At 35.5% G+C, this 23,567-nt stretch overlaps 2 protein-coding genes across 7 annotated transcripts in view; one reads left to right on the plus strand and one right to left on the minus strand.

Moving 5' to 3' along the window:
* Nucleotides 1-23,567, minus strand: part of CPEB3 (cytoplasmic polyadenylation element binding protein 3) — a 285,852-nt gene that overhangs the window by 210,862 nt on the left and 51,423 nt on the right. For all 6 annotated transcript variants that reach the window (XM_055561079.1, XM_055561074.1, XM_055561083.1 and 3 more), the window contains exon 2: nucleotides 12,609-12,675. The gene's annotated coding sequence lies outside the window, so the exon portion shown is untranslated. The remainder of the gene's footprint in view (nucleotides 1-12,608; nucleotides 12,676-23,567) is intronic.
* MARCHF5 (membrane associated ring-CH-type finger 5) overlaps nucleotides 1-23,567 on the plus strand; it is a 52,908-nt gene that overhangs the window by 6,685 nt on the left and 22,656 nt on the right. The window contains exon 2 of the mRNA XM_055561084.1: nucleotides 10,695-10,897. Within this exon, the coding sequence (XP_055417059.1) occupies nucleotides 10,695-10,897 (203 nt within the window). The remainder of the gene's footprint in view (nucleotides 1-10,694; nucleotides 10,898-23,567) is intronic.

Raw genomic sequence — 23,567 nt, forward strand, 5'->3', positions numbered from 1 at the left:
TTTTAATGCATCAATCCCGTGTCTCAGAGCCTTTATCACTACCACCATGCACATTCAAGTGGGAGTTCACTGAGAACAGAAACTGTTCCATTTCTTGAGAAGGGGAATATACATTGGCAACACTGTTGAATCACGCTGTCTTTTCACTACGTATGGCATATCAGTGCTTACAATAATCTTGCTGAAGCACCATTTTTAAAATATCGCATTCGTTCAAAACCTGTATTTTTTTAATTGCTTACTAAGCTTAAGTTCAAAAGTTTTTAACTTGGCCTTCAAGACCCTACATAGTCTATGCTCTCTATTATGTTTAAGACACAGAGTACATTGCTGGCACTAGCTACCTTCTTAAAGCTCTGCTTTTGTTTAAAAGTGAGTACGTGAGTATACATCTTTTGCCCAGGCCAGCTTGATATGCACAGTGTCCTGTATTCTTTTCAGCATCTTGTCTTTCAAAATTCTACTCACTCTTCAAGATCCAGTTTAGTTTCTGCCTCATTTATAAAGCTTTTCTGACTATATCAGCCAGAAATATTTCCCACTCTTCTCCAGACTCTTGTAGTAGCAGTTCTTTACATACCATATATACATACATGCCTCCCAGCTCCTTATATGCCATAGTTATAAGATGTGAGGTGGTAACATTTATATGGCACATTAGGGTACACTGGAAGAGGTTTAGATTTCTAGTGAAAGCTCCTTATGGCTGCTTAAAAGTACCCTAGCAAAAATGAAACACATAATGACTTGCACTAACTATAATTTCCTTAAAAATGAGAAATGGAAAATTTTCTCAGAATACACTATCCGTAAGGCAGCATGGTGCAGTGAAAAAAGCTGATTTTTTTTTTAATGGCATATAATTTATAAAAATCTGATGTTTTAGAGTTGAGGCCTAGGTTGCATTCATGCCTTTCTATTTAACCATGAAGCCTTGGGCAGGCTGTTTAACCTTTCTGGGCTTTTGTTTCCTTATTTAAGGGGGGAAATAATTATGTTTGCAGACTTTATGAAGATCAGAGATAAAGAGCATGGCATGAGTATATGCTCAATAAATGATTGCTTTCACTGTGGTATATTTCTCTTCCCCTCTTTCATAATGTATTAATAATTGTGGTAGCTCTTTGATAAATTCAGATACTTTTAACTTCCATTCCACTTGGGTGGACAGACATATAAAGGGGTTTTTAGCCTTGATGGTATAGTTTTTGCTTAAGAATACATGGGATGTGATACTTTTAATCCTGAGACAAAGCAAGCAGTTTGCAGTTTTTTTCCATTGTTAAATTTAGGCATTCCTTGCATTAACCAGAGCATGGTTCGCTAAACATGTTTTGAATTAAGAACATGTTCTCTTTCCTTAAAACACTCATGCAAATACATTGGTAAGGCACCATGTATAATACAACAATAACAATTCAAAGCCTGTTTCATTGCTCTCACTCCTGTATTCTGGAACTCTTCTGTTCTGCTACCCTCCATTTTTTATCAAAGTAATCTCTAGGGCAGATTTTCCAAATCTTTCTGATAATCCAAGATAAACACCTGCAGTCTAAATCTGCAAAGATAGACTTTACTGTCAGCTGTTTTATTAGATAACCATTCTAGTTAATTTATGTGCCAGTGAAAAAAGATTCTATTGATAAATAAAATTTGCTCCCCTTTTTTCCCCATCTACTTTTTAAATAATTAACCATATAAACTGGTTTAGTCACATATGAACCCTATGAGGTAGGTTACCTTTGTCATCCATCCTTTCCCAACTGGTTTGTAATATCTAGCTTTATTTTAAAACTTTTCTGCTCCAACTACATTCGTTTTCTCATGGTCCATGGCCATATGCTCATTTCTGTCTCTAAGCATGGTTATGCTGTTATTCTTACTTCAGATAGCCTTACTCTTTTCATTCCCTAATTGTCATCTCAATTGTAGTTCTGCCTTTTCATGAAACATTCTCAGCTATTTCATCCTGTGTTTCTTATGGTCATCATCACATTTCTGTATTAGCTGGACACTTAATGTTCTGTGTGGCTGTTTTTATGTGATTCTTCTATGCATATATTTGTTCCTTAACTAGACTGTAAGTTCCTTAAATGTATTTCTTCTGACATCAAATAGTGAACATACTTAGTACATTCAAGTTAATCTCGGAGAAATCTTGAATACACTTAGATTTAAGACAAACTAGATATGTATTTCTCAAACTGTTCATAAGTTTTGCTATCAAGAAGGATTTACAATTGGAAAATGTTTGAATTTAAATTTAAAATCACATAGAATTAACTTTTTTTTTTTAAATAGAGAGAGGCATGTTATGCAGATCAGTGATATTACCAGTACCAATAAGGCCATACATTTATTTTAAGGAATAAGTAATAGACTTTAGATTGTCTACTTTAGTTCTTTCTCATGTCTTCATAGTATAATAGTGATTTGTTCTTTGATCTCTGAACCAGTTGTGATAATTCCTAGACCTTTTTTTAGTCTGTAAACCAATGAGCCTCAGCTTGGCTGGCAGAAAGGTGTGGAAGTATTATAAATTGTGAGTGTAAATTGCTGATATCAGCAAGCAAGTAGCATTTACAAAACATAGTGGAAGAAAAAGAAGGATGGAAGAAAGTGAATTATGGATTTGAATGAATGTCTTATGCAATGGTGTTGGCCTACTGAAAAACTAAAGAATGATTAGGAATCCAGGACTTTCCCACTGAATACCAGGATGCCAGGCAGATCTACTTTATGAGCTAATTTAGGTAAGAAAATGCCTCCATAAAATCTAGGCATAGTTATAAAGTTGATAGCATCTTTCTTGTCTATCCGTGCCATTATTGCTACTGTTCAATTGGTGCTTATATATATGCCAGGCAATTAAGCTGTTTCAAGATCACTTGTTTAATCCTTTACAATAGAGAATCTTTTTTTAATTTACTTTATTGAAGTATAGTTAATTTACAATGTTGTGTTAATTTCTGATGTTCAGCAGAGTGACTGAGCCACACACCAACATACAGTGTCCTTATTCTTCTCTGCTCTGGCTTATCACAGAGTACTGAACATAGTTCCCCATCCTATACAGTAGGATCTTACTGCTTATCCTTTCTGAATATATATCAGTTTGCATCTGCTAGTCCCAGACTCCTGATGCATCCCTCCCCACTTGGCAACCACAAGTCTGTTCTCTATGTCTGTGAGTCTGTTTCTACTTTTTTTATAGGTAAATTCATTTGTGTCATTTTAGATTCCACACGTAAGTGATGCTGTTATGGTATTTGTCTATCTCTTTCTGGCTTACTTAGTATGATCATCTCGGTCCATCCATGTTGCTGCAAATGGTATTATTTCATTTTTTATGGCTGAATAGTATTCATTAGATAACCATACTAGTCAATTTATGTGCCAGTGAGAAACTATTCTGTTGGGTGTGGGTGTGTGTGTGTGTGTGTGTGTGTCCGTGTACATGTGTGCACATACCACATCTTCATCCATTCATCTGTCAGTAGACATTTATGTTATTTCCATGTCTTGGCTATTGTAAATAGTGCTGCTTATGAACATAAGGGTACATGTATCTTTTTTGAATTATGGTTTTGTCAGGATACATACCCAGGAGTGGGATTCCTGGATCATACGTCAACTCTGTTCTTAGTTTTTTGCAGACCCTCTATACTGTTTTCCATAGTGGCTGCACCAGTTTAATTCCCACCAACAGAGTAGGGGAGGTTCTACCATAGGGAATTTTAACATAAAACCTTTTTTTATCCTGAGAACTACTTTGGAAGTTTAGTTATGCATATGAGTTCCTTCTCAGAATGTTTTGAAAGAGTAAAAAATAGGTAGGTCAGAAATGAACCAATTATGTAGAAACACACCTGAAAAATATTAAAAATCTGATATAGTAATAGGAGCTTTAACACAAATGCAAGATCTATTATTGGTGACTCTGATAATTAATTTCAGATTAGTGATGGGTTAAATGTTATTTGGGGATCTGGACAGCTATAATATGAAAACTACTGGTCACTGTGCTAATTTCTAATTGCTGTACTGCTAATATTACTATGATTTACTTAGATTCATAATTGAAAGAAAATTGAATATCATTCAGTGATTAGTGAAAATGTTAAAAATGTAATTTTTTCCCCATCCAAATTTACTAACCCCATAAATTTTATGTGGACCCCAGATTAAGAACCCCCTGACTTAAAGAAGTTCTGAAAGAGATTGTCATTAAACCTAAAATAAGCAGTAAGTAGGGAATTTGGACTCAAACAATCTGGCTCCAAAGCCCAAATTCTTTAACCAGTTAGAATATCCTGAACTCACAAAATCTTTTTCCCAAATTTAGCTAGCTTTTTTCCTTTAGAATAAAAAAAGATCTGAAGCATTTTGTTTACTATTTAAATTAAAAACCAAATAGCTTAAAAGTGTTTACATTGAATGTAAAATCAGATTTAATTTGTATATTATGGTGAGTTGAGAAAATTGACAAAGGGAAGAAATATGGAAAAAGGAAGAATGGCCAAAGCAGAGCTTCTCAAACTTTAGGTCTCACAATCAATCACCTGAAGGGTTTGTTAAAATACAACATTGATGACTCCTCAAAAAGTTAAAAATAGAAATACTATATGATTTAACAATTTCACTTCTGGGTATATATCCAAAAAAAATTAAAAACAGGATCACAAAGAAATATTTGTACACCCAGGTTCATAACAGCATTATTCACAATAACTAAACCTGGAAGCAGCCCTAGTATCTATGACTGAGATGAGCAAATGTGGTATGTATACATACAATAGAATAGTATTCAGCCTCAAAAAGGAAAGATAATCTGCAATATTATCTGCTACAATGTGGATGAACCTGGAAGACATAAAAAGACAAATACTGGATGATCCCACTTGTGTGAGGTTCTTAGACTAGTCAGTTATAAAGACAGAAAATATAAGGGTAACTGTCAGGGGCTTGGGGAGTTTAATAAGAACAGAATTTGTTTTACCAGATGAAAAGAGTTATATGGGGATGGGTGGTGGTAATGGTAGCATAACCTGTAAATGTGTTTAATACCACTGAATTGTGCACTTAAAGGTAGTTAAGATGGAAATTTTATGTTATATGTTCTACCACAATCAAAAAAGAAAAATAATTTTTGAAGAAATTTAAAATAAAACAATTTTTTAAATGTAATGTTGGGTCCCATTAGAGTTTCTGATTCTGCAGGTCTGCGGTGGGACCTGAAAATCTGCGTTTCTAGCAAGTTCTCAGATGATGCTTGTACATCACACTGATCGCTGCTTTCTGAGAGATGGAGGATTAAAGAGAACAAGGGTAGGAAATGACTCAAAGAGAAGCTCTTAATTAGAGTTTTGTCAGAAATTACAACCTCTCCTTGGGTGTGGACTTGAAAGGTTTTTGGCTTCTTCTTTTGAAATGGCAAATAGCCAGTTCTCGCTTTTTTTTTAATCATTAAAATCCAATGCTCAAATTTATTAAGATAATAATGGGGGAGGGGGGTAGGGAGGAGAGGAGGTGTGCCTCAGAGCAGTTGTTCTTACTTTTAAGGGTATTAAAATTGCCATCCCATAAATTATAACATTAAAATATAACTTAAAGTAGAATTATAGTTAAATTGATCCTACAGTGGAAATATTATAGTGCTGTCAGTAAGAGTTTTTAATTTCAAAGTGTTTGGTTTTATCTTTGTTGGCTGTTTCTATCTAAGAAATGACCTGATCTAATAGCCAGAATCAGGAGCGTATTTTTGCTCTGTGTGAGAAACAGAAAAATTTGCACAACTCAGAGTACTTGGCAGTGGAAATCAAATTTATTTAAGTCTTTCCTGCTCAAGTCTGGTCAGTAGGAAATAAAGCCATTGACAAAAATACCTGTGTGTTATTATAAAAGCTGTTTAGGAATTCACATCATATAATTGTTCAGGGCTATCTCTTTATTTCCAATTTCTCACAGTCTATAACAAGATTGTTTGGGTTACACCTGAAAGATCTGCCCCAAACAGGTTAAACCAGGAAAAAAAAAAAAAACAACCTATGGGTTTATGTAAGTGAACAGTGCAAGGGTATATTTAGCTTTAAGCACAGCTTGATCCATGTCTCAGACAGTCATCAGTTTCTATCTTTTCGCTTCCTCTGGGTTCTTTAGGCTCCACGTTGTGGCTTTCCTGGCAGCAAAGCCTCACACTCTCATTTAGCTCCTCATTTTTCCTGCCTTCAAGCCCAGTGGAAAAGAAAGTCTGTGTACCAACTTTCCCAGCAAAAATTCTGAAGTTCACTCTAATAAAACCAGCTTTATGGGCCCAAACTCGTCACTGTAATCTAGGATGTGGGATACTCCCCTTAAACCAATCTAAGGACTACTCTTCCTGGAGCTGGGGGTGTGGGACTAACTGCCTAAATAAACCGCACACATGGCTGATGCTGGAGGGAAGAGTGGTTTTCCTTAAAAAGTGTGGGATACTTTTTGCTCCTAAAAAAGAGAAATCATGCTGTACATTAAACCACAAATTTCTACTCTCCTAAGATCTTGAGGAACTATAAACCCATCATTTTCAGGCAACCTCTTTTCTCCTTAAATGGAAGAAGGAAAGGAATTGGGGAATAAATAGCTGAAATAGATTGCATCAAGGAGGGAGTAGGGTATAGGGAAGCAAAGAGTGAAACCATAATTATAAAACCTTCTTAGGTGATATTCCTGGTCAGACTATTATAAGTTTTTTTTTAGTGAAGGAAGAAAAGATTTCTATACCATATTGTTCCCTCCCCTCATTTCCACCCCTAAAGACTAATAACTTTCTTATAGGCTGTCTGCCCATGTGACCATTTTTATACTCTTTAAGTTAATTTCCCACATACCTGGCCCTTATTTCACAGACTAATGTTCTTTCCATATCATGTAGGTTAAACTCATAAACCTATTAAAGTGGTATATCAGTTAATAAATTATTTAGAACTTAACATTTTCTGTACTGTTATTTATATTAAAAATATGTAGTCATCAGAAGCTATTATTTCTACCTTAAGTCCAATAATTATCCCTTTCACACAGTTTGCTTTCTGCAGTCTCTTTACTTTTTTTTAACCTGCCATTTTTCTGTACTAGCGGTTCCCAAACTTTATTTAATATCACATCACCTCGAGGGTTTGTTAAAACACAGATTTCTAGGCCCTCTTCCTCTTGAGTTTCTTATTTACTAGGTCTGGAGTAGAGCCAGAGAATTCGCAGGTTTCCTAGTGGTTCTGAACTGCTGGTCTCAGAGAACTTTGTTTTGAGAATCCCTATGATAAAATCACTTACCCCTGCAAATTTCTACAGTCACGCCTTCCTGAAGCCTTCTCTGGTCTATCCAGATTGATCCTTCCTTCTTCTTAAAATAGGGAAGGTTATACCTGTGGTAATTTCACTGGAACTTTAAGTATCTTAAATCTACTAGATGTAGCCCAAATTAAATTACAGAGTTTTCCAGATAGGTACAATCTTCCATTTATTTTGTTTATGCAGCTTCATGGAACCAGTGAAACTACATGGAGTCAGTGAATGCACAGTGTATGTTACTGGCACTTTCTTTAGTTTTCAGCTGCTTGCTTGTTTTGTACTATTAAGTTATAAGTCTTCATTTCATACTTATTTGCATCTAAATTATAATTTTTAGATGCAGTAATTTGGTGGTATTATTATAAGTTTACATATTGTGGGCAATACTATTTGATCTCAGATGACCATCATCGGACGTAATGTTAAGTGATTAGAATAAATGGAAAATGTGTGTGGTAAGTTGGTAGATGTTGAAAATCAGCAAACCTTTTGGGCATATTGTTATCAATAAGGGTTCTTTTTTTAAATATCCCCTCTATAGGATAATTTCAGTTAACCTCTAATGAGCATTAGCTTAAAAATCCAAATTTTTAAGCTGTATACTATCACTATGAATTAAACAATGTACCTAATAAGTTCACTGTAAATCATTGTTCAACGATCTTATCTACCATAGCCGTAAAATTAGAAAAAAATCCAGAAGTGCCTCTTTTAAATGTCACCTGAGTACCTTCTAAAAAGTAAAACTGTAAATGTGTTTAGGGGTGAAGTGCACTAATGTCTGAAACTTTTAAATGCATCAAAAAATAAGATTGGTGAAAGAATATGTAGCAAAATGATAGAATCTGGGTGTTAGGAATATGGGTATTCACCAGTTTTTCATTTTTTTTTTTTAAGTTTGAAATTTTTCATATTACTTGAGGCGGGTGGTGGTACAGAAATAGGCTTATTCTTATTCAGAATTTGTAGGGATTATAGCTATACAACGGAGAAGGCAATGGCACCCCACTCCAGTACTCTTGCCTGGAAAATCCCATGGATGGAGGAGCCTGGTAGGCTGCAGTCCATGGGGTCGCGAAGAGTCGGACACGACTGAGCGACTTCACTTTCACTTTTCACTTTCATGCATTTGAGGAGGAAATGGCAACCCACTCCAGTGTTCTTGCCTGGAGAATCCCAGGGACGGGGGAACCTGGTGGGCTGCCATCTATGGGGTCGCACAGAGTCGGACACGACTGAAGTGACTTAGCATAGCGTAGCATAGCATATTATATTGATGTATGAAACTTCCATTTAAATAAATGTTAAAACACATAAATATAGGCAGTTTCATTTGGTTCAGCCTAATTAATACTTTTACATTTTGTTTTTTCCTGATGACTGGAAATTGGCTTAATTTAAGATTCAGTTTAATTTAGCTACGTATGTGTTCCATCATTGATATGAAAAACTTACAAGAACCTAGAAGTCTGGTTTCTAGATATTTCTGCCTATATTTTGTTACCAAAATAATACATTTCATTCCGTCAGCAATATACAAATATATTTACAAAATTACCTTGGTTATGGGGAAATATATATCCTAATACCACAAATAACTGGCCTATTTGCTCTATACTTATCAACTGAAATTCTATGAAAAAAACTAGGTTGAAACCCAGTCAAATCACAGGTAGTAGTGATGGTTGGACAGCAGTGTAAATGACTTAGTGCTACTGAATTGTAGTCTTAAAAATGGTTTAAGTATTCAGTTTTATGTTGTGTATATTTTACCATAATAAAGTTAAAAAAAATGAACTGAAGGAGGAGACATTTCTGTTTAACCATAAGATAGCACGAGGGCCCAGACAGCTTGGCTGAGGTGAGTCAGAGGGTCAAGCACGCTCAAACAAATGCTACCCCACTCCAGTTTTACCTAGGTAGGTCATATGAAATCTGACTGGTTTTGAAAGCTAAGTAAAAACATAATTTTGGATATTGTTACCATGTATTCAGTTCAGTTTTTTCCCCCTATTCTAAGAAGTCTTAATTGGTGCATGTGATTAAAATTCATGTTGATCTACAAAGACTGGAGACTTATCTACAGTACCTGACTATATAAGTCTTTCCCACTGAGCATAGTTAAGCTAGTTGTTGTAACAGAAGCCAACTTATCTAATTAAGTGAAAAGTGCACAGTAGGTGACAAGCTTTAATTAGCAGTTGTTTTCCTCTTGTGCAGTGGTAGTAGAAGGGAGTGAATGATGTCATTGAGTTAAATTGTAATATTTGCCCTAATGGAAATAGATGTCAAAACTTGTGTTAATTGGGAGGAAAAAATAAGGAATTGCAACCTAATTCCACAAGAACAAATTAGAGTTCATGAAGTACCCTTAAGAGCAAAATGGGAAAAAGTTTAAAAATTAACCATCTCAATAAAGATTCTTTTTATAATATAGGCATCCCAGACTTGAGACTTCTAGGTTTCAAATATAATAAATATAATTTAATTCCCAGAAAAAAAGGAAAGCCACTCATACCTATAATGGAAACATGTAAGCCCAAATGTATCATCTTACTATCCAAAAACAATTTATCCTGATGTCTTCATCTATTCTTTCCTTTGTGCTTTTAAATTTAATCATCTTACTCTCTTATAGTCATACTTTACCAGAAAGAGAAATGACTGGGTTTTTTCTCTCTCTCTGGTGAAAATTGAATGAGACCATATGTGAAATCATTTGTGTAATACTTCTGTTCTCCAAGTTCAAGAGGTTAAGAGATTAATGTTGTTGAAATGGGAGATACACTGAATTTCACATATTCCTGTACTTACCACTCCTCAAGAATTATTAGGTCTTATAAAAGCAGCTTGAGGATTGTCTCTGCATTCTGGTTCAGTAGAGAAGGTGAAAATTTTCTAGAAAGATTGAGGAAGTTATGTAAAAACAAAATTCAGAAAACACAAGACTCTGCAGAACATAAGAGAGTGAAGTCACTCAGTCGTGTCCAACTCTTTGCAACCCTGTGGACTGTAGCCCCCCAGGTTCCTCCATCCATGGCATTCTCCAGGCAAGAGCACTGGAGTGGGTTGCCATTTCCTTCTCCAGGGGAATCTTCCCGACCCAGGGATCCAACCCAGGTCTCCCACATTGCAGGCAAATGCTTTAACCTCTGAGCCACCAGGGAAGCCCACAAGGAAAAAACAGAAAAAAGGAGAAGCTACTCTACTGAAAATGTGTTGGTTATTTTTCCCCTCAGTCTTTTAATATAGAATTAAAGGTTCTATAATATAACATAGTAGGTTCATCCCATTAAGTGGAGCTGCAGTGAAGAGGAGGCTGGAGTGTTAATGATAATATCATTGTTTTCTCTCTTAATTTACAGAAGTTGCTGGGTGTGTTTTGCCACTGATGAAGATGATAGAACAGCTGAATGGGTGAGACCATGCAGATGCAGAGGATCTACAAAATGGGTTCACCAGGCTTGTCTACAGCGCTGGGTGGATGAAAAACAAAGAGGAAACAGTACAGCCAGAGTGGCATGTCCTCAGTGCAATGCTGAATACTTAATAGTTTTTCCAAAGTTGGGTAAGAAGATCCCTAAAACCAACACAGATATATATATATCGTGTTCTTACATTGTATGTGACTCTTTAAGATCCTAGGTTTGTCTTTAAGTAATTCATCTCTTTGCTTTTTTGTGAGTTTCTCTATTCCATTTCTGTTTTATATCTAAATGTCAGATATTTATTTGTTTTGCTAACAGTTTACCTTATCCTTAATATATTCCCAAATTATCCATTTGTGTATTAAATGTTTTCATTTGGTTGACGGATAAAGAACTTGGATATCTAATTATGTAGATAAAATCAAGTAACACAACTATAATAAAAAGCTAAGGAGCCTCATTCTCTGGAAACCAATAGTGTGGGAGAAAGAAAACAATAGTTGTTCTAATACTTACTCTTCTTAATTTTTATATTAAGGAATAAAAGTAAGGACATTAAATATTTAATAAAATGCAGTGTTAAATTCATCTTTGGAATCCAATTTATATGGCTGTCTTTCGTGAAAACTACTTTCCTTTTTCTGTGAATTGGCTGGCAAGAAATAACCAATAGTCTTTGAGAATGAGGCTAGAGTTGAAATAAGTGTAGCAGAATGTTTAAAGGAAGCTATAACTAACACTGATATTTAGTTAGCATGTTTCAATACAGCCATGTGATTATGAACTGGTGTCATTCTCTCTGGTGGTTATGCTGTGCCATATAATAAAAATGTTATTAAACATTTTTAATATCATCCTTGACTACAATCAAGAAGTGTTTGAAAGCAGTTTGGTTTTTCGGAAGGTCCGAAGGAAAAAATGACTTTGTGGAGGAATGTTTCAAGGAGAAATTGGAAATTATTAGATATGTTATTTTTTTCTAGGTGCTATACATATTGAAATCAGACCCTTTTTTTTTAATGCAGCTATATAAATGCAGATGATGAAGTGCTTTTCTAATGTGAGAAGATTAATAATAAGGGCAATCAAAGTATCCATAGTTGTCTATATTTCTCTAACATAATGCATAGGAAGAAGTGATAGTTTTCTATGAAAGAAAAATAGTGTAGTAGAGAAAGTACCATTTTTTGGACATTTAGCATTTGTGGATCTCATTGATGGGTCTTTTAAACATCATGAAAAGCAGTTACTGCTGCAGTCTTTCACCACATTGATACCTGGCTCACTGAAGTCAAAGCTGCAGTTTCTTGTCCTTCTTATTAGTTCTGCTAAATCAGATAATCCCACTTTTCAACTATAGATTGTTGAATATTTTCAGCAGCAAGTATAGGATGATTCTTCTAGATGTTTTGGATATTCAGATCGATGAATACCAAAATTATTGCAAGAATTCTCACTGAAAACTACCTACAATGTCTGAGTTGACAAATGTATGGCACTCAGCAATGAAGTTGAATATTTCAGTTTGGAAAGTGGCACCGGATAAATCTGTCCTTCTGGTGTATTTCAATTCTAGGAAATACATTTTTTTAGGTCTAGTGTGGTAACTGAATAAATTTTTCTAAGTATACTAATAATAAGACACCCGTTCATTCTACAACAAGGATAGAGCATGGCTAGATGTTGGAAAAGTCAAACTATGGTTAAGCTGTGTGTATCATGATTTGGTCTTTGTATTTTATCCTGAAAAATTTCAGCTATGATGGGTTCAAGCTATTCACTATACTATATGTCTCACAGAGATCTGCCACTTGAGTAAGCCACAGATAATCACAGAAAGTTTTTACTGACCTTATCGGTGTCATGGAGTAGAAATGTATATCCTTCATTTGAATAGCTTTTGGTAGCATCTTTCCTCCTGACAAGATAAAAAATCAGAGAGTTGTGCTTACTTCTTTTTTCCTGACATAACATGCCAAGGATATCTGCTCAGGGGCTGCGGTTGAATATATATTCACAATTTTCTATGCAATCTTTAACAGATTCAATGGAAAATTTAAGTGTCAAACTCCAGCTGTTGCCTGTGAATGAAGCCTTGTATGAATTGACTTTTAGGTGCCATAATGTTCCTGAGTACACACGACTAGTGCTTTTGGCTATGTTGATCCTAGTGTATGTTTTCAAGTTAAGGTTCAAAGATAATTGTTGGTTATAAGAAAATCCCTTCTCTAAAGCATATTTTCATTGATAATCAGAATTAAAGTTTTATTTCATTATTTACAGTTTATATATATATGCCAAGGGTTGGTTCATACTTTGAATACTAGTGGTTTCTTATAGTCATAAAACAAAATATTTAAGATCATACACCTATGATACTAACTGTTCTTACTCACTGAATATGACACCTATTATATAATGTCCAATTGTGTCATCTGATAGGAGAAGGCAATGGCGACCCACTCCAGTACTCTTGCCTGGAAAATCCCATGGACGGAGGAGCCTCGTAGGCTGCAGTCCATGGGGTCGCTGAGTCGGACATGACTGAGCGACTTCACTTTCACTTTTCACTTTCATGCACTGGAGAAGGAAATGGCAACCCACTCCAGTGTTCTTGCCTGGAGAATCCCAGGGACGGAGGAGCCTGGTGGGCTGCCATCTATGGGGTCGTGCAGAGTCGGACACGACTGAAGCGACTCAGCAGCAGCAGCAGCAGCAGTGTCAACTGATACAGAAATATACCAGTAGATTGTTTTCTTTCTGAGCATATTTGTCGTTAATTTTGCAGCTGACTGTAGTTACACTTGATTTTGTTAAAATAAGTTAAAGTTTCTTTACAGTTTTTAATCTTTGCTGTCAGTGACAAAATTTGTAATGCAGGTGTCAGTTGGTTTACTAGAGTGGTTGAAAATTATTTGAAGACTTCAGTGGCTTCTTATTACTGTTTTATAATGATTTAGACCCTGTTTCAAAATGTATTTTGCTGTGATGGGAATAAGGAGGTCCCCTGCTGCTGCTGCTGCTGCTAAGCCGCTTCAGTCGTGTCCGACTCTGCGCGATCCCAGAGATGGCAGCCCACCAGGCTCCCCCATCCCTGGGATTCTCCAGGCAAGAACACTGGAGTGGGTTGCTATTTCCTTCTCCAATGCATGAAAGTGAAAAGTGAAAGTGAAGTTACTTAGTCGTGTCCGACTCTTAGCGACCCCATGGACTGCAGCCTACCAGGCTCCTCTGCCCATGAGATCTTCCAGGCAAGAGTACTGGAGTGGGGTGCCATTGCCTTCTCCGAAGGAGGTCCCCTAGTACAGACTAATAACTTGTAATTCACTGGTCACAGCCCACTCTAAGATCCTACTGTTTTCACTCTGTAAGATCATACTATTTATCATTTCGAGTCAAATATGTTTTCATCACTTCTACTCTTCAGTGAATGCTTTTGAGGTATTTATTACTTAAATTAGAGACTTAACACACTGATAAGAACAACAACAAAGTAATATATTTAGCCAGTGTAAACAACTCATGATGTCGAAGTTTGTTAGCTGAAACAGTCAGTCTCTTCTTAACCTTGTGAAGCATATGTGACCCTTGGAACATAACAGTTAAGAACCTAAAAGAATTTCCTTGAAAGTCATAATTAATCTTTTCAATTTATGAAATGTTTGTGATCAAAGCTTTTATCACTTTTTTTTAAAACCAAATTGTCTGTAGTAAACCAGATGATTGCCAGGGACCACCATTGGTCCCCCAAAGACACTTAGGAGACACTGGCCAAAAGCAGGAATAAGAGACAAGAGAAAAGATGCAGAGAGGAAGAGCTGATGGTTAACATCCTATGAGATGGTCTTTGTGTAGCAGGTATTAAAAAAAGAGTTTTCATATGGATTTAGCCGCAGTCTATTTGACTAGCTAGCCAAAGTCTGCATCTTTTCTGGTACTTAGTGGTGACCAGAATGGAAGGATGGTGGCAAATGTCTGTTCTTAATTGTCCATAGGGAATGTATGGTACCTGGCTATGGAAAACTTAGAGACGGTCCCTCCGACTTTCACTCCTCTCATTATTTGCTTTTTTCTAGTGAATTAGGACAGTTGTGTGTAACTACAGGCACTTAAAAACTACTCAAAATATGGTCTCAGAACCAGCAACATTAAAATCATCTGAGAGCTGTTAAGGATGAAAAACCTGGTGAATTCCCTGGTGATACAGTGGCTAAGACTCCATGCTCCCAATGCAGGGGGCCGGGGTTCAATCCCTGGTCAGGGAACTAGATCCCACATGCCTTATCAAAGATCCCATGTGCCACAACTAAGGCTGGTTGCAGCTAACTGAGTTAATTAAAAGAATGAAGAACATTAGCTCCACCCCTAGTTAAAATTAATAATCTGCGTTTTCATAGAATCATTAGTTTATGTGCATGTTAAAGTTAAGAAGCATAGAATTAAAACAGGAAAAGAACACCAGCTGAGAAAAATTTGTCTTCTGTTAAAATATTTCAAAAAATAATAAAATATTTATATGCAGCTTAAGACCAGATAGTTACTTTGTTTAGCTAAACAAAAAGGATCCAGGGACAGTATGTTTGTGGTGTACAGGTCTCTTCATTTGTTAAACTTATTCATAAGTATTTCATTCATTCCTTTTTTTTTTAAGTAAAGGATTTTGGTGGTTTTTTTTTTATGATTGACATATAGTTGCTACACTACAGTGTATAAGTTACAGATATACAGTATAGTGATTCATGACTTTTAAGGGTTATTCTCTATTTATAGTTATAAAATATTGGCTGTATTCCATGTTGTATCCTTATAGGTTATTTTATACCTAGTAGTCTATACCTTACTCCCCAAATTTTGTTTTGTTAAATTTATTTCTATCATTCTTTTTGATGGTATTTTCAATGCAGTTGTTAATTTTATTTTCAGATTGCTTATTGCAAGTGTGTAGTATACAGTTGATTTTTGTATTTTTATCTCATATCCTGTAACCATGCTGTTCTCATTTTATAGTTCTAATAGTATTTTAGTGCGTTGCTTAGGATTTCCTATATATAATATCATGTCATCTGTGAATAGAAACAGTTTTGCTTCATCTTTTCCAATCTAGCTGCTTTTATTTCATTCCCTTGCCTACCTACCCTGAGCTTCCCTGGTGGCTCAGACGGTAAAGAATCCACCTGCAATGCAGGAGACCTGGGTTCTATCCCTGGGTTGGGAAGAGTCCCTGGAGGAGGGTATGGCAACCCACTCCAGTATTCTTGCCTGGTGAATCCCCATGGACAGAAGAGCATGGCAGGCTATAGTCCATGCGGTCACAAAGAGTGGGACATGACTGAGCAGCTAAGCATAGCACAGCACGGTTGCCCTGGCTGCAAACTCCAGAACAGTGTTAAATGCAAGTGGTAAGGACATCTTTATCTTATTTTTGATCTTAGAGCAAAAACAGTCTTTTACCATGAAGTATGTTATCTCTGGGTTTTTCATAGATAATTTCTATCAAATTGAAGATTTTCCCTTCTAGTTTGTTGAATGTTTTTTACCATGATAGGGTGTTATATTTTGTCAGATGTCTTTTCTGAGTCTATAGAAGTGATCATGTAGTTTTTGTCCTTTATGCTACTGATATATGGTATATTGCATTAACCAGTGTTGCCTTTCGGGATAAATTCTACTTGATATTGATGTATAATCCATTTTAGATATTGCTGGGTTTGGTTTGCTAGTATTTTGAGAATTTTTCTGTCTGTAGATACTGGTCTGTAATTTTTTTTTTTTCCTTTTTCTCAGTGGTTCAAGAACTAGGTGATACTGGTCTCATAAAATGAGTTGGGAAGTGATCTTTTCTCTCATATTTTTGGGAAGGAAATTGTGAAGGATTGGTGTTAATTCTTTAAATGTTAGGTGATAGTGAATCCATCTGGTCCTGACCTTTTCATTTTTTAATTTCTGTAAGGTTAATATTAATGTCCCCTCTTTCATTCATGACTTTATTTTAGTAATATGACTCTTACCTCTTTTTTCTTGGTCAGTCTAGCTAAAGATTTGTTAATTTTGTTGATCTTTTCAAAGAACGAACTTACAGGTTTTTTTTTTTCCTCTCTTTCTATTTCATTTATTTCCACTTTAGTCTTTATTATTTCTTTCTACTTGGTTTGGGTTTAATTTGATTTTCTTTTTCTAGTATCTTAAAGTATAAGGATAGATTAAGGGTTTGAGATCTTTTTTAAAACAGACATTGCATTTTAGAACAGTTCACAGGAAAATTGAGAGGAAGGTACAAAAATACCCCATATACTCCCTGCCTCCGTACATGCATGTGTGCTCAGTCACTTCATGTCCCAATTCTTTTGTGACCCTGTGGACTGTAACCAGGCTTCTCTGTCCATGGGTTTTAGCCTCCTGCATTAATTAACGTGTTTCACCAGGGTGATACATTTTTACAACTGATGAAGCTATACTGACACATTACTACCCAAAGTCTAAAGTTTACATTAGGGTTCACTCTTGGTATTGTACACTCTATGGGTGTGGACAAATATATAATGATGTGTGTCCACTATTATAGTATAATACATAGTATTTTCACTGCACTGAAAATCCATCTATTATTCATCCCATCCTCTTCCCTAAACCATGACAACCACTGATCTTTTCACTGTTTTCATATGCCTTTTTCAGGATGTCATGTAGTTGGAATCATACGGTATGTAGCCTTAGTTTCTGTATTCCCTTTATAGTTAGATAATTCATTTCTTGTGAGCACTGAATAATATCCCACTATCTGGACATATCACAGCTTATTTTTCCATTCACCTACTGAAGGACATTTTGTTGCTTCCAGGTTTTGGCAATTACAGATAAAGCTGTAGTACACAGCTATGTACAAGTTTTTGTGTGGACATATATTTTCAGCTTATTTAGGTAAATAACAGAGTAATTGCTGGATCATATGGTAAGAGTATTTTTAATTTTGTGAGAAACTACCAAATTATATTTCAGAATGGCTGTACATTTTGCATTCTGACCAGCAATAAGTTCCTGTTTCTCTATATCCTTGTCAGCACTTACTGTTTTCCATTTTGGGGATTTTAGCCATTTATATCGTATTGTTTGAATTTGCCGTTCCCTAATGATGTAGATATTAAATGTCTTTTCATATGCTTATTAGCAGTCATATCTTCTTTGCTAAGATGTCATAATTGGTAATGTCTTTTGATCATTTTTTCCCTATTGTTGAATTTTAAATGTTCTATCTTTTGGATAACAGTTCTTTATCAGGAATATCTTTTGCAAATATTTTTATCCCAGTCTGTAGTTTATCTTTTCATTCTCTTGACCTTTCTTGTTTTTTAATGTAGTCATTTACATCTATAAATTTCTCTAAGCAATATTTGGATTTCTTCTTTGACCTGCTGATTATTTAGGAGTGTGTGGTTTAATTTTAACATATTTGTAAATTTCCCAAATGCCGTTCTTTTATTGATTCTAATTTAATTCCATTGTGATCAAAGAACATACTTTGATATCTGTTCTTTTAAATGATTAAGGCTTGTTTTATGTTCTAGCAAGCTTTATCCTGGCAAATATTCCATGTACACTTAAGAAGAAGTATATTCTGTTGGTGGTTGTGGTAGAGTGTGATATAAATATCTAGTTGACTCATATATTTTTGAAGTCTTCTGTTTCCTTGTTGATCTTTTACCTATTCATCATTAAAAGTGAGCTATTAAAGTCTAAGCTATTGTTGAATTGTCTGTTTCTCCAGTTCTGTCCATTTTTATTTTATTTTACACTCTATTGTTAGGTGCATAAATGTTCCTAATTTGTTATGTTTTTCTGATGGACTCTCCCTTTTACTTATAAAATGTCCTTTGTTTCTAGTAACAATTTTTGTCTTAAAGTTGATTTCAACTGATATCAGTGTGGCCACTTCCACTCTTTTATGTAAATTCTTAGATTACTTTCAATTTAATTTTTATTACAGCTTTGTTTTCTATTTCTGTATTTTATTGTTCTCAACTAAGCATTAATTCAAACTTCTGTGTAGAGTTGAAGATAACTAACAATACCCTCAAAAACTGGTTGTTAAATGTTAGGTAGCCTGTAAAGCTTATTCTCTAGGGATGATAGGAATGATTCCTGGGAGAAAACTTTCCTAGAGAATCTAGCAAATAAAATAAATAGTTATTACTATTTTATTTTATAATGTTTTCTTTTAATAATATTAACAGTGATATCAGTAACTGTCACTTACTAACAGACCCTGACTATTTGCCAGGCACTATGCTGATTGTATTAGCTCTCACAGTAGATATTGTCCTTATTCTACAGTTAAGAAAACAGACTCAGCATATTTTTTTAATGGAAGTGCGTGGGTTTCTAGCATGTAAGGAGCCAGGATTTTAAATTGCTGAATTTTATGTTACTTGGAGTCAGTGAGTCAGTTATCAGGCCTTATATGGATAAGTAGTAGTTTCATATACCATAACAATAGACAGACTGGGAATTTGCATTAATTTGAGATAATGTTAATAATTACATTTTGTATATGTAAACAAAGATTTTCTGTGATTTGATGCTATTGGAATCAAAGTATGTATTTTCCTTCTAGATAATACATTTACATGGACCAAGATTCAAAGTAGGGTATTTAATGAAAAGTCTTTTTACCATGTCCACCAACCACAATGCCACATAAATTTCCTTCCTTGGCGGCAACCGCTGTTATAGGTCTCTGATGTTCCATTCCAAAGTGCTTCTCTTTTTCTTTCTTATCCTTTCTTCCCCTTCCTTCTCATTTCTTGTTCTCTCCCTTGTCTTTCTCTTTTCTCTCCCCATCCCATGCCTGCCTTCTTTTCCCCTTCCTCCCTAAACATACACACACACACACACGCACACAATCTATAAACATTAGGGTAGAATTAAAGGAACAAAAGTGATAGAGAAATATTCAGTGACTGGCAACTATGAAAACCATTTACATTCCTAGGTCTGAAGGTATAAGGCAGGGGATCTGTTAACAGAACTTGACAAGAGCTTTGGCTGCTCAACAGGACCTGTGCTCTTAGAGAAAGGCAGGCTGCATACAACCAAGGTGCCAGGGTGGGGAAATTGCCTTAACACTTTTACCATACTCTGATTTCCTAGCCATTCCACTCATTGTTTGAACACATGAGAAGGAAGTGGGCAAGGTTACTACCTAGAGGATGCAGTTTGTTTGGTCCAATATACAAAGCAGGGTGGAGAAAGAGGAGGAGTAAACTTGGAGAGGCAAACAGAATATGGAACACATGATTACATGGAGCACAACAGGTTTTAGACTAGTATATTATACGTCATGTTCTATGCTTGCTTTTTTTTTTCTTAGCAATATATGGTAGATATTAGTGTATTAAGAGCTTTTATATTAGTGTTTAAAGAGCTTTTATATTAGTGTATAAAGAGCTTTCTTTCTCTTTGTAGTTGTATAGTATTGTTACATAGATGTATGATTATATAACCAGGCTCCTAACGATGGACATACAGACTTTGTTGTATAATCTTTTACTACGACAAAAAGTGCTGTCATAAACAGCTGTGTAAAATAATTTTACATGTGCAAATATTTCTGTAAGATAACTGACTAGAGTGGAATAGCTGTAAATCAAAGAGTATGTGCAGTTATAACATTAATAGATACCATCAAACTGGCTTTTGTAGAGATTATGTCTATTTAATCTTCCCAACAGTATATTGGAATGCCTGCTTTTTCATTGCCTTTGCCAACATGCTGCTATCAATATACAGAATTAATTATATCTGCTGCCTTAGCATTTATCAAAACTCAGCAGAATGTTCACTCGGGTATTTTTTTAATGATAAAATTTCATTTGCTGAGAAAGAATATATCATAAATACATATGAGGAATAATGACTAATAAACTGTCATTCATTTACCTATCCCTCACTCAGGTTTAGAAATCAAATACCCTGGTGATTTCAACTTTTTATCATTAAGGACTGTTTTTGTCTATAAGAATTTTTTTGTCTTATATATAATATAGATATGATAATGTAGTTGCCCCTTGGTATCCATAGGAGGTTGGTTCCAGGACCCCTGCAGAAACCAAAATCCATGGGTGCTCAAGTCCCTTTTTAAAAAATGGCATGCTCTGCTATGCTAAGTCACTTCAGTCATGTCCGACTCTGTGCGACCCCATAGACGGCAGCCTACCAGGCTCCTCCGCCCATGGATTTTCCAGGCAAGAGTACTGGAGTGGGAAAAAATGGCATAGTATTTATATACAATTGATGTACATTCTACTATATTCTTTAAATCATCTCTAGATTACTCAAAATATCTAATACAAAATAAATGGTAAGTAAATAGTTGCCATTATGCAGCAAATTTGAGTTTTGATTTGGGGAATTTTTTGCCCCAGATATTTTCCATGTGCAGATGGTTGAATACACAGATGCAGAACCCTTGGATATGGAGGGCCAACTCTAGAATGAAAATATAGTTACACCAGCTTTTTTAAAATTGATTTGTTGTTATTTTAGGACAATTTTTGATTTACAGAAAAGTTGCAAAGATAGTATGGAGAGCTTGCATATATACCGTATGTAGTTTTCCTCTGTTATTAACACTTTATGTATTATGGTACATTTATTATTCAGTTCAGTTCAGTCTCTCAGTCTGACTCTTTGTGACCCCATGAATCACAGCACGCCAGGCCTCGCTGTCCATCACCAACTCCCAGAGTCTACTCAAACTCATCTCCATAGAGTTGATGATGCCATCCAGCCATCTCATCCTCTGTCGTCCCCTTCTCCTCCTGCCCCCAACCCCTACCAGCATCAGGGTCTTTTCCAATGAGTCAACTCTTCGCATCAGATGGCCAAAGTACTGGAGTTTCAGCTTTAGCAACAGTCCTTCCAATGAACACCCAGGACTGATCTCCTTTAGGATGGACTGGTTGGATCTCCTTCCAGTCCAAGGGACTCTCAAGAGTCTTCTCCAACATCACAGTTCAAAAGCATCAATTCTTCGGCGCTCAGCTTTCTTCACAGTCCAACTCTCGCATCCATACATGACCACTGGAAAAACCATAGCCTTGACTAGACGAACCTTTGTTGGCAAAGTAATGTCTCTGCTTTTTAATATGCTATCTAATTGGTCATAACTTTCCTTCCAAGGCGTAAGCATCTTTTAATTTTATGGCTGCAATCACCATCTGCAGTGATTTTGTTATTAGGTTGGTGCAAACGTAATTGTGGTTTAAAACTGTGAATTTTAAATCATTATAACTAGATTCAAACACATCTTTATTAATCAAAATAGGAGCCATTACAATCAACACATTTTTGCCAGTAAGAAACATTTATTTCTGTAGTGTCCAACCACTGAGCTGGTCGTCACCAGCTATCATTGTGTAAAATCCATTTTTCATCACATGTTACAACCTAATTGAGAAAAGGCTTGTTGTTGTTGCATAGAATAAGAGAAGATGACTCTTCAGAACAATTATTTTTTTTAAATTTTCAGTCAGCTCATGAGGCACCCACTTACTGAGCTTTTTCTCCTTTCCAGTTTGCTTCAAATACCGAACGACTGTAGAGTGGTCAACATTGAGTTCTTCGGCAACTTCTCGTGTAGTTTTAAGAGGCTCAGCTTCAATGATGCTCTCAGTTGGTCATTGTCAACTTCTGATGGCTGACCACTACCCTCTTCATCTTCAAGGCTCTCGATCTCTCTTTTTGAACCACCACTGCACTGTACATTCTTTAGCAGTTCCTGGGCCAAATGTGTTGATGTTGTGAGTGGTCTCTGCTGGTTTACAACCCGTTTTGAACTCAAATAAGAAAATCGCTTGAATTTGCTTTTTGTCTAACATTATTTCCATAGTCTAAAATAAACATACACAGCAAGTAATAAGTCATTAGCAAGAAAAACAAAGTGAGATATGCACATTAAAATGATGTATAATATAACCACATTTATATAAGAATGTATTCTAATATCAAATGGCAAAGTTCAACAGTGCAAAACTGCAGTTACTTTTGCACCAACCTAATACAATTAATGCACCAGTACTGCTATTATTATTAACTGAAGCCCATACTTTATTCAGGTTTTCTTAATTTTTCCCTAATGTCTGTATTCTGTTCCAGGTTCCTGTTCAGGAAATTACATTACATTTAATCATGTCTCCTTAATGCTCCTCTTGACTGTAACCGTTTCTCAGACTTTCCTTGTTTTTGGTGACCTTGATAGTTTTGAGGAATACTGATTACATGTTTTATATAATATCCCAGTCAGGATCTATCTCATGTTTTTCCATCATCTACTGGGGTTATGATATGAGTTTTAGGGTACAAGACCACAGAGATGAAGTACCATTTTCATCATGTTACCTGGCACTTACTATCAATGTTACCTATCACCTGTGATACTGACCTTGATCATCTCAGTAAGGTTGTGTTTGTCAGGTTTATTCACTGTTTTTCCCACTCTCATGCCAGCTTTTTTTTTTTTATGTTGTTGCATTTGTTTATCTTCTCTCATCCTTTTATTTTCAACTCTTCTGAATTCTTTTTTACACTTACTGTGATACTCATATAGTTGGATTTTTACTACCAAATTTAATGCATTCTATTTCTCCTTTTTTCTCTTTTCCTTTAGTTGATCATCATCTGGATTGAAATGGTTTTTCCTCTCATACTAAATTTTCCCCTGTACTTGTTACTAAGTTTTATGTCTTACTTTCCTTTTAAGTGACTATCTTTGAAAAGTCTTAGCTTTGTCTCTTCAAATATTGCTTCTCCCACATT

Source organism: Bubalus kerabau, chromosome 22, assembly GCF_029407905.1.
Source record: "Bubalus kerabau isolate K-KA32 ecotype Philippines breed swamp buffalo chromosome 22, PCC_UOA_SB_1v2, whole genome shotgun sequence".
NCBI lineage: Eukaryota > Metazoa > Chordata > Mammalia > Artiodactyla > Bovidae > Bubalus > Bubalus kerabau.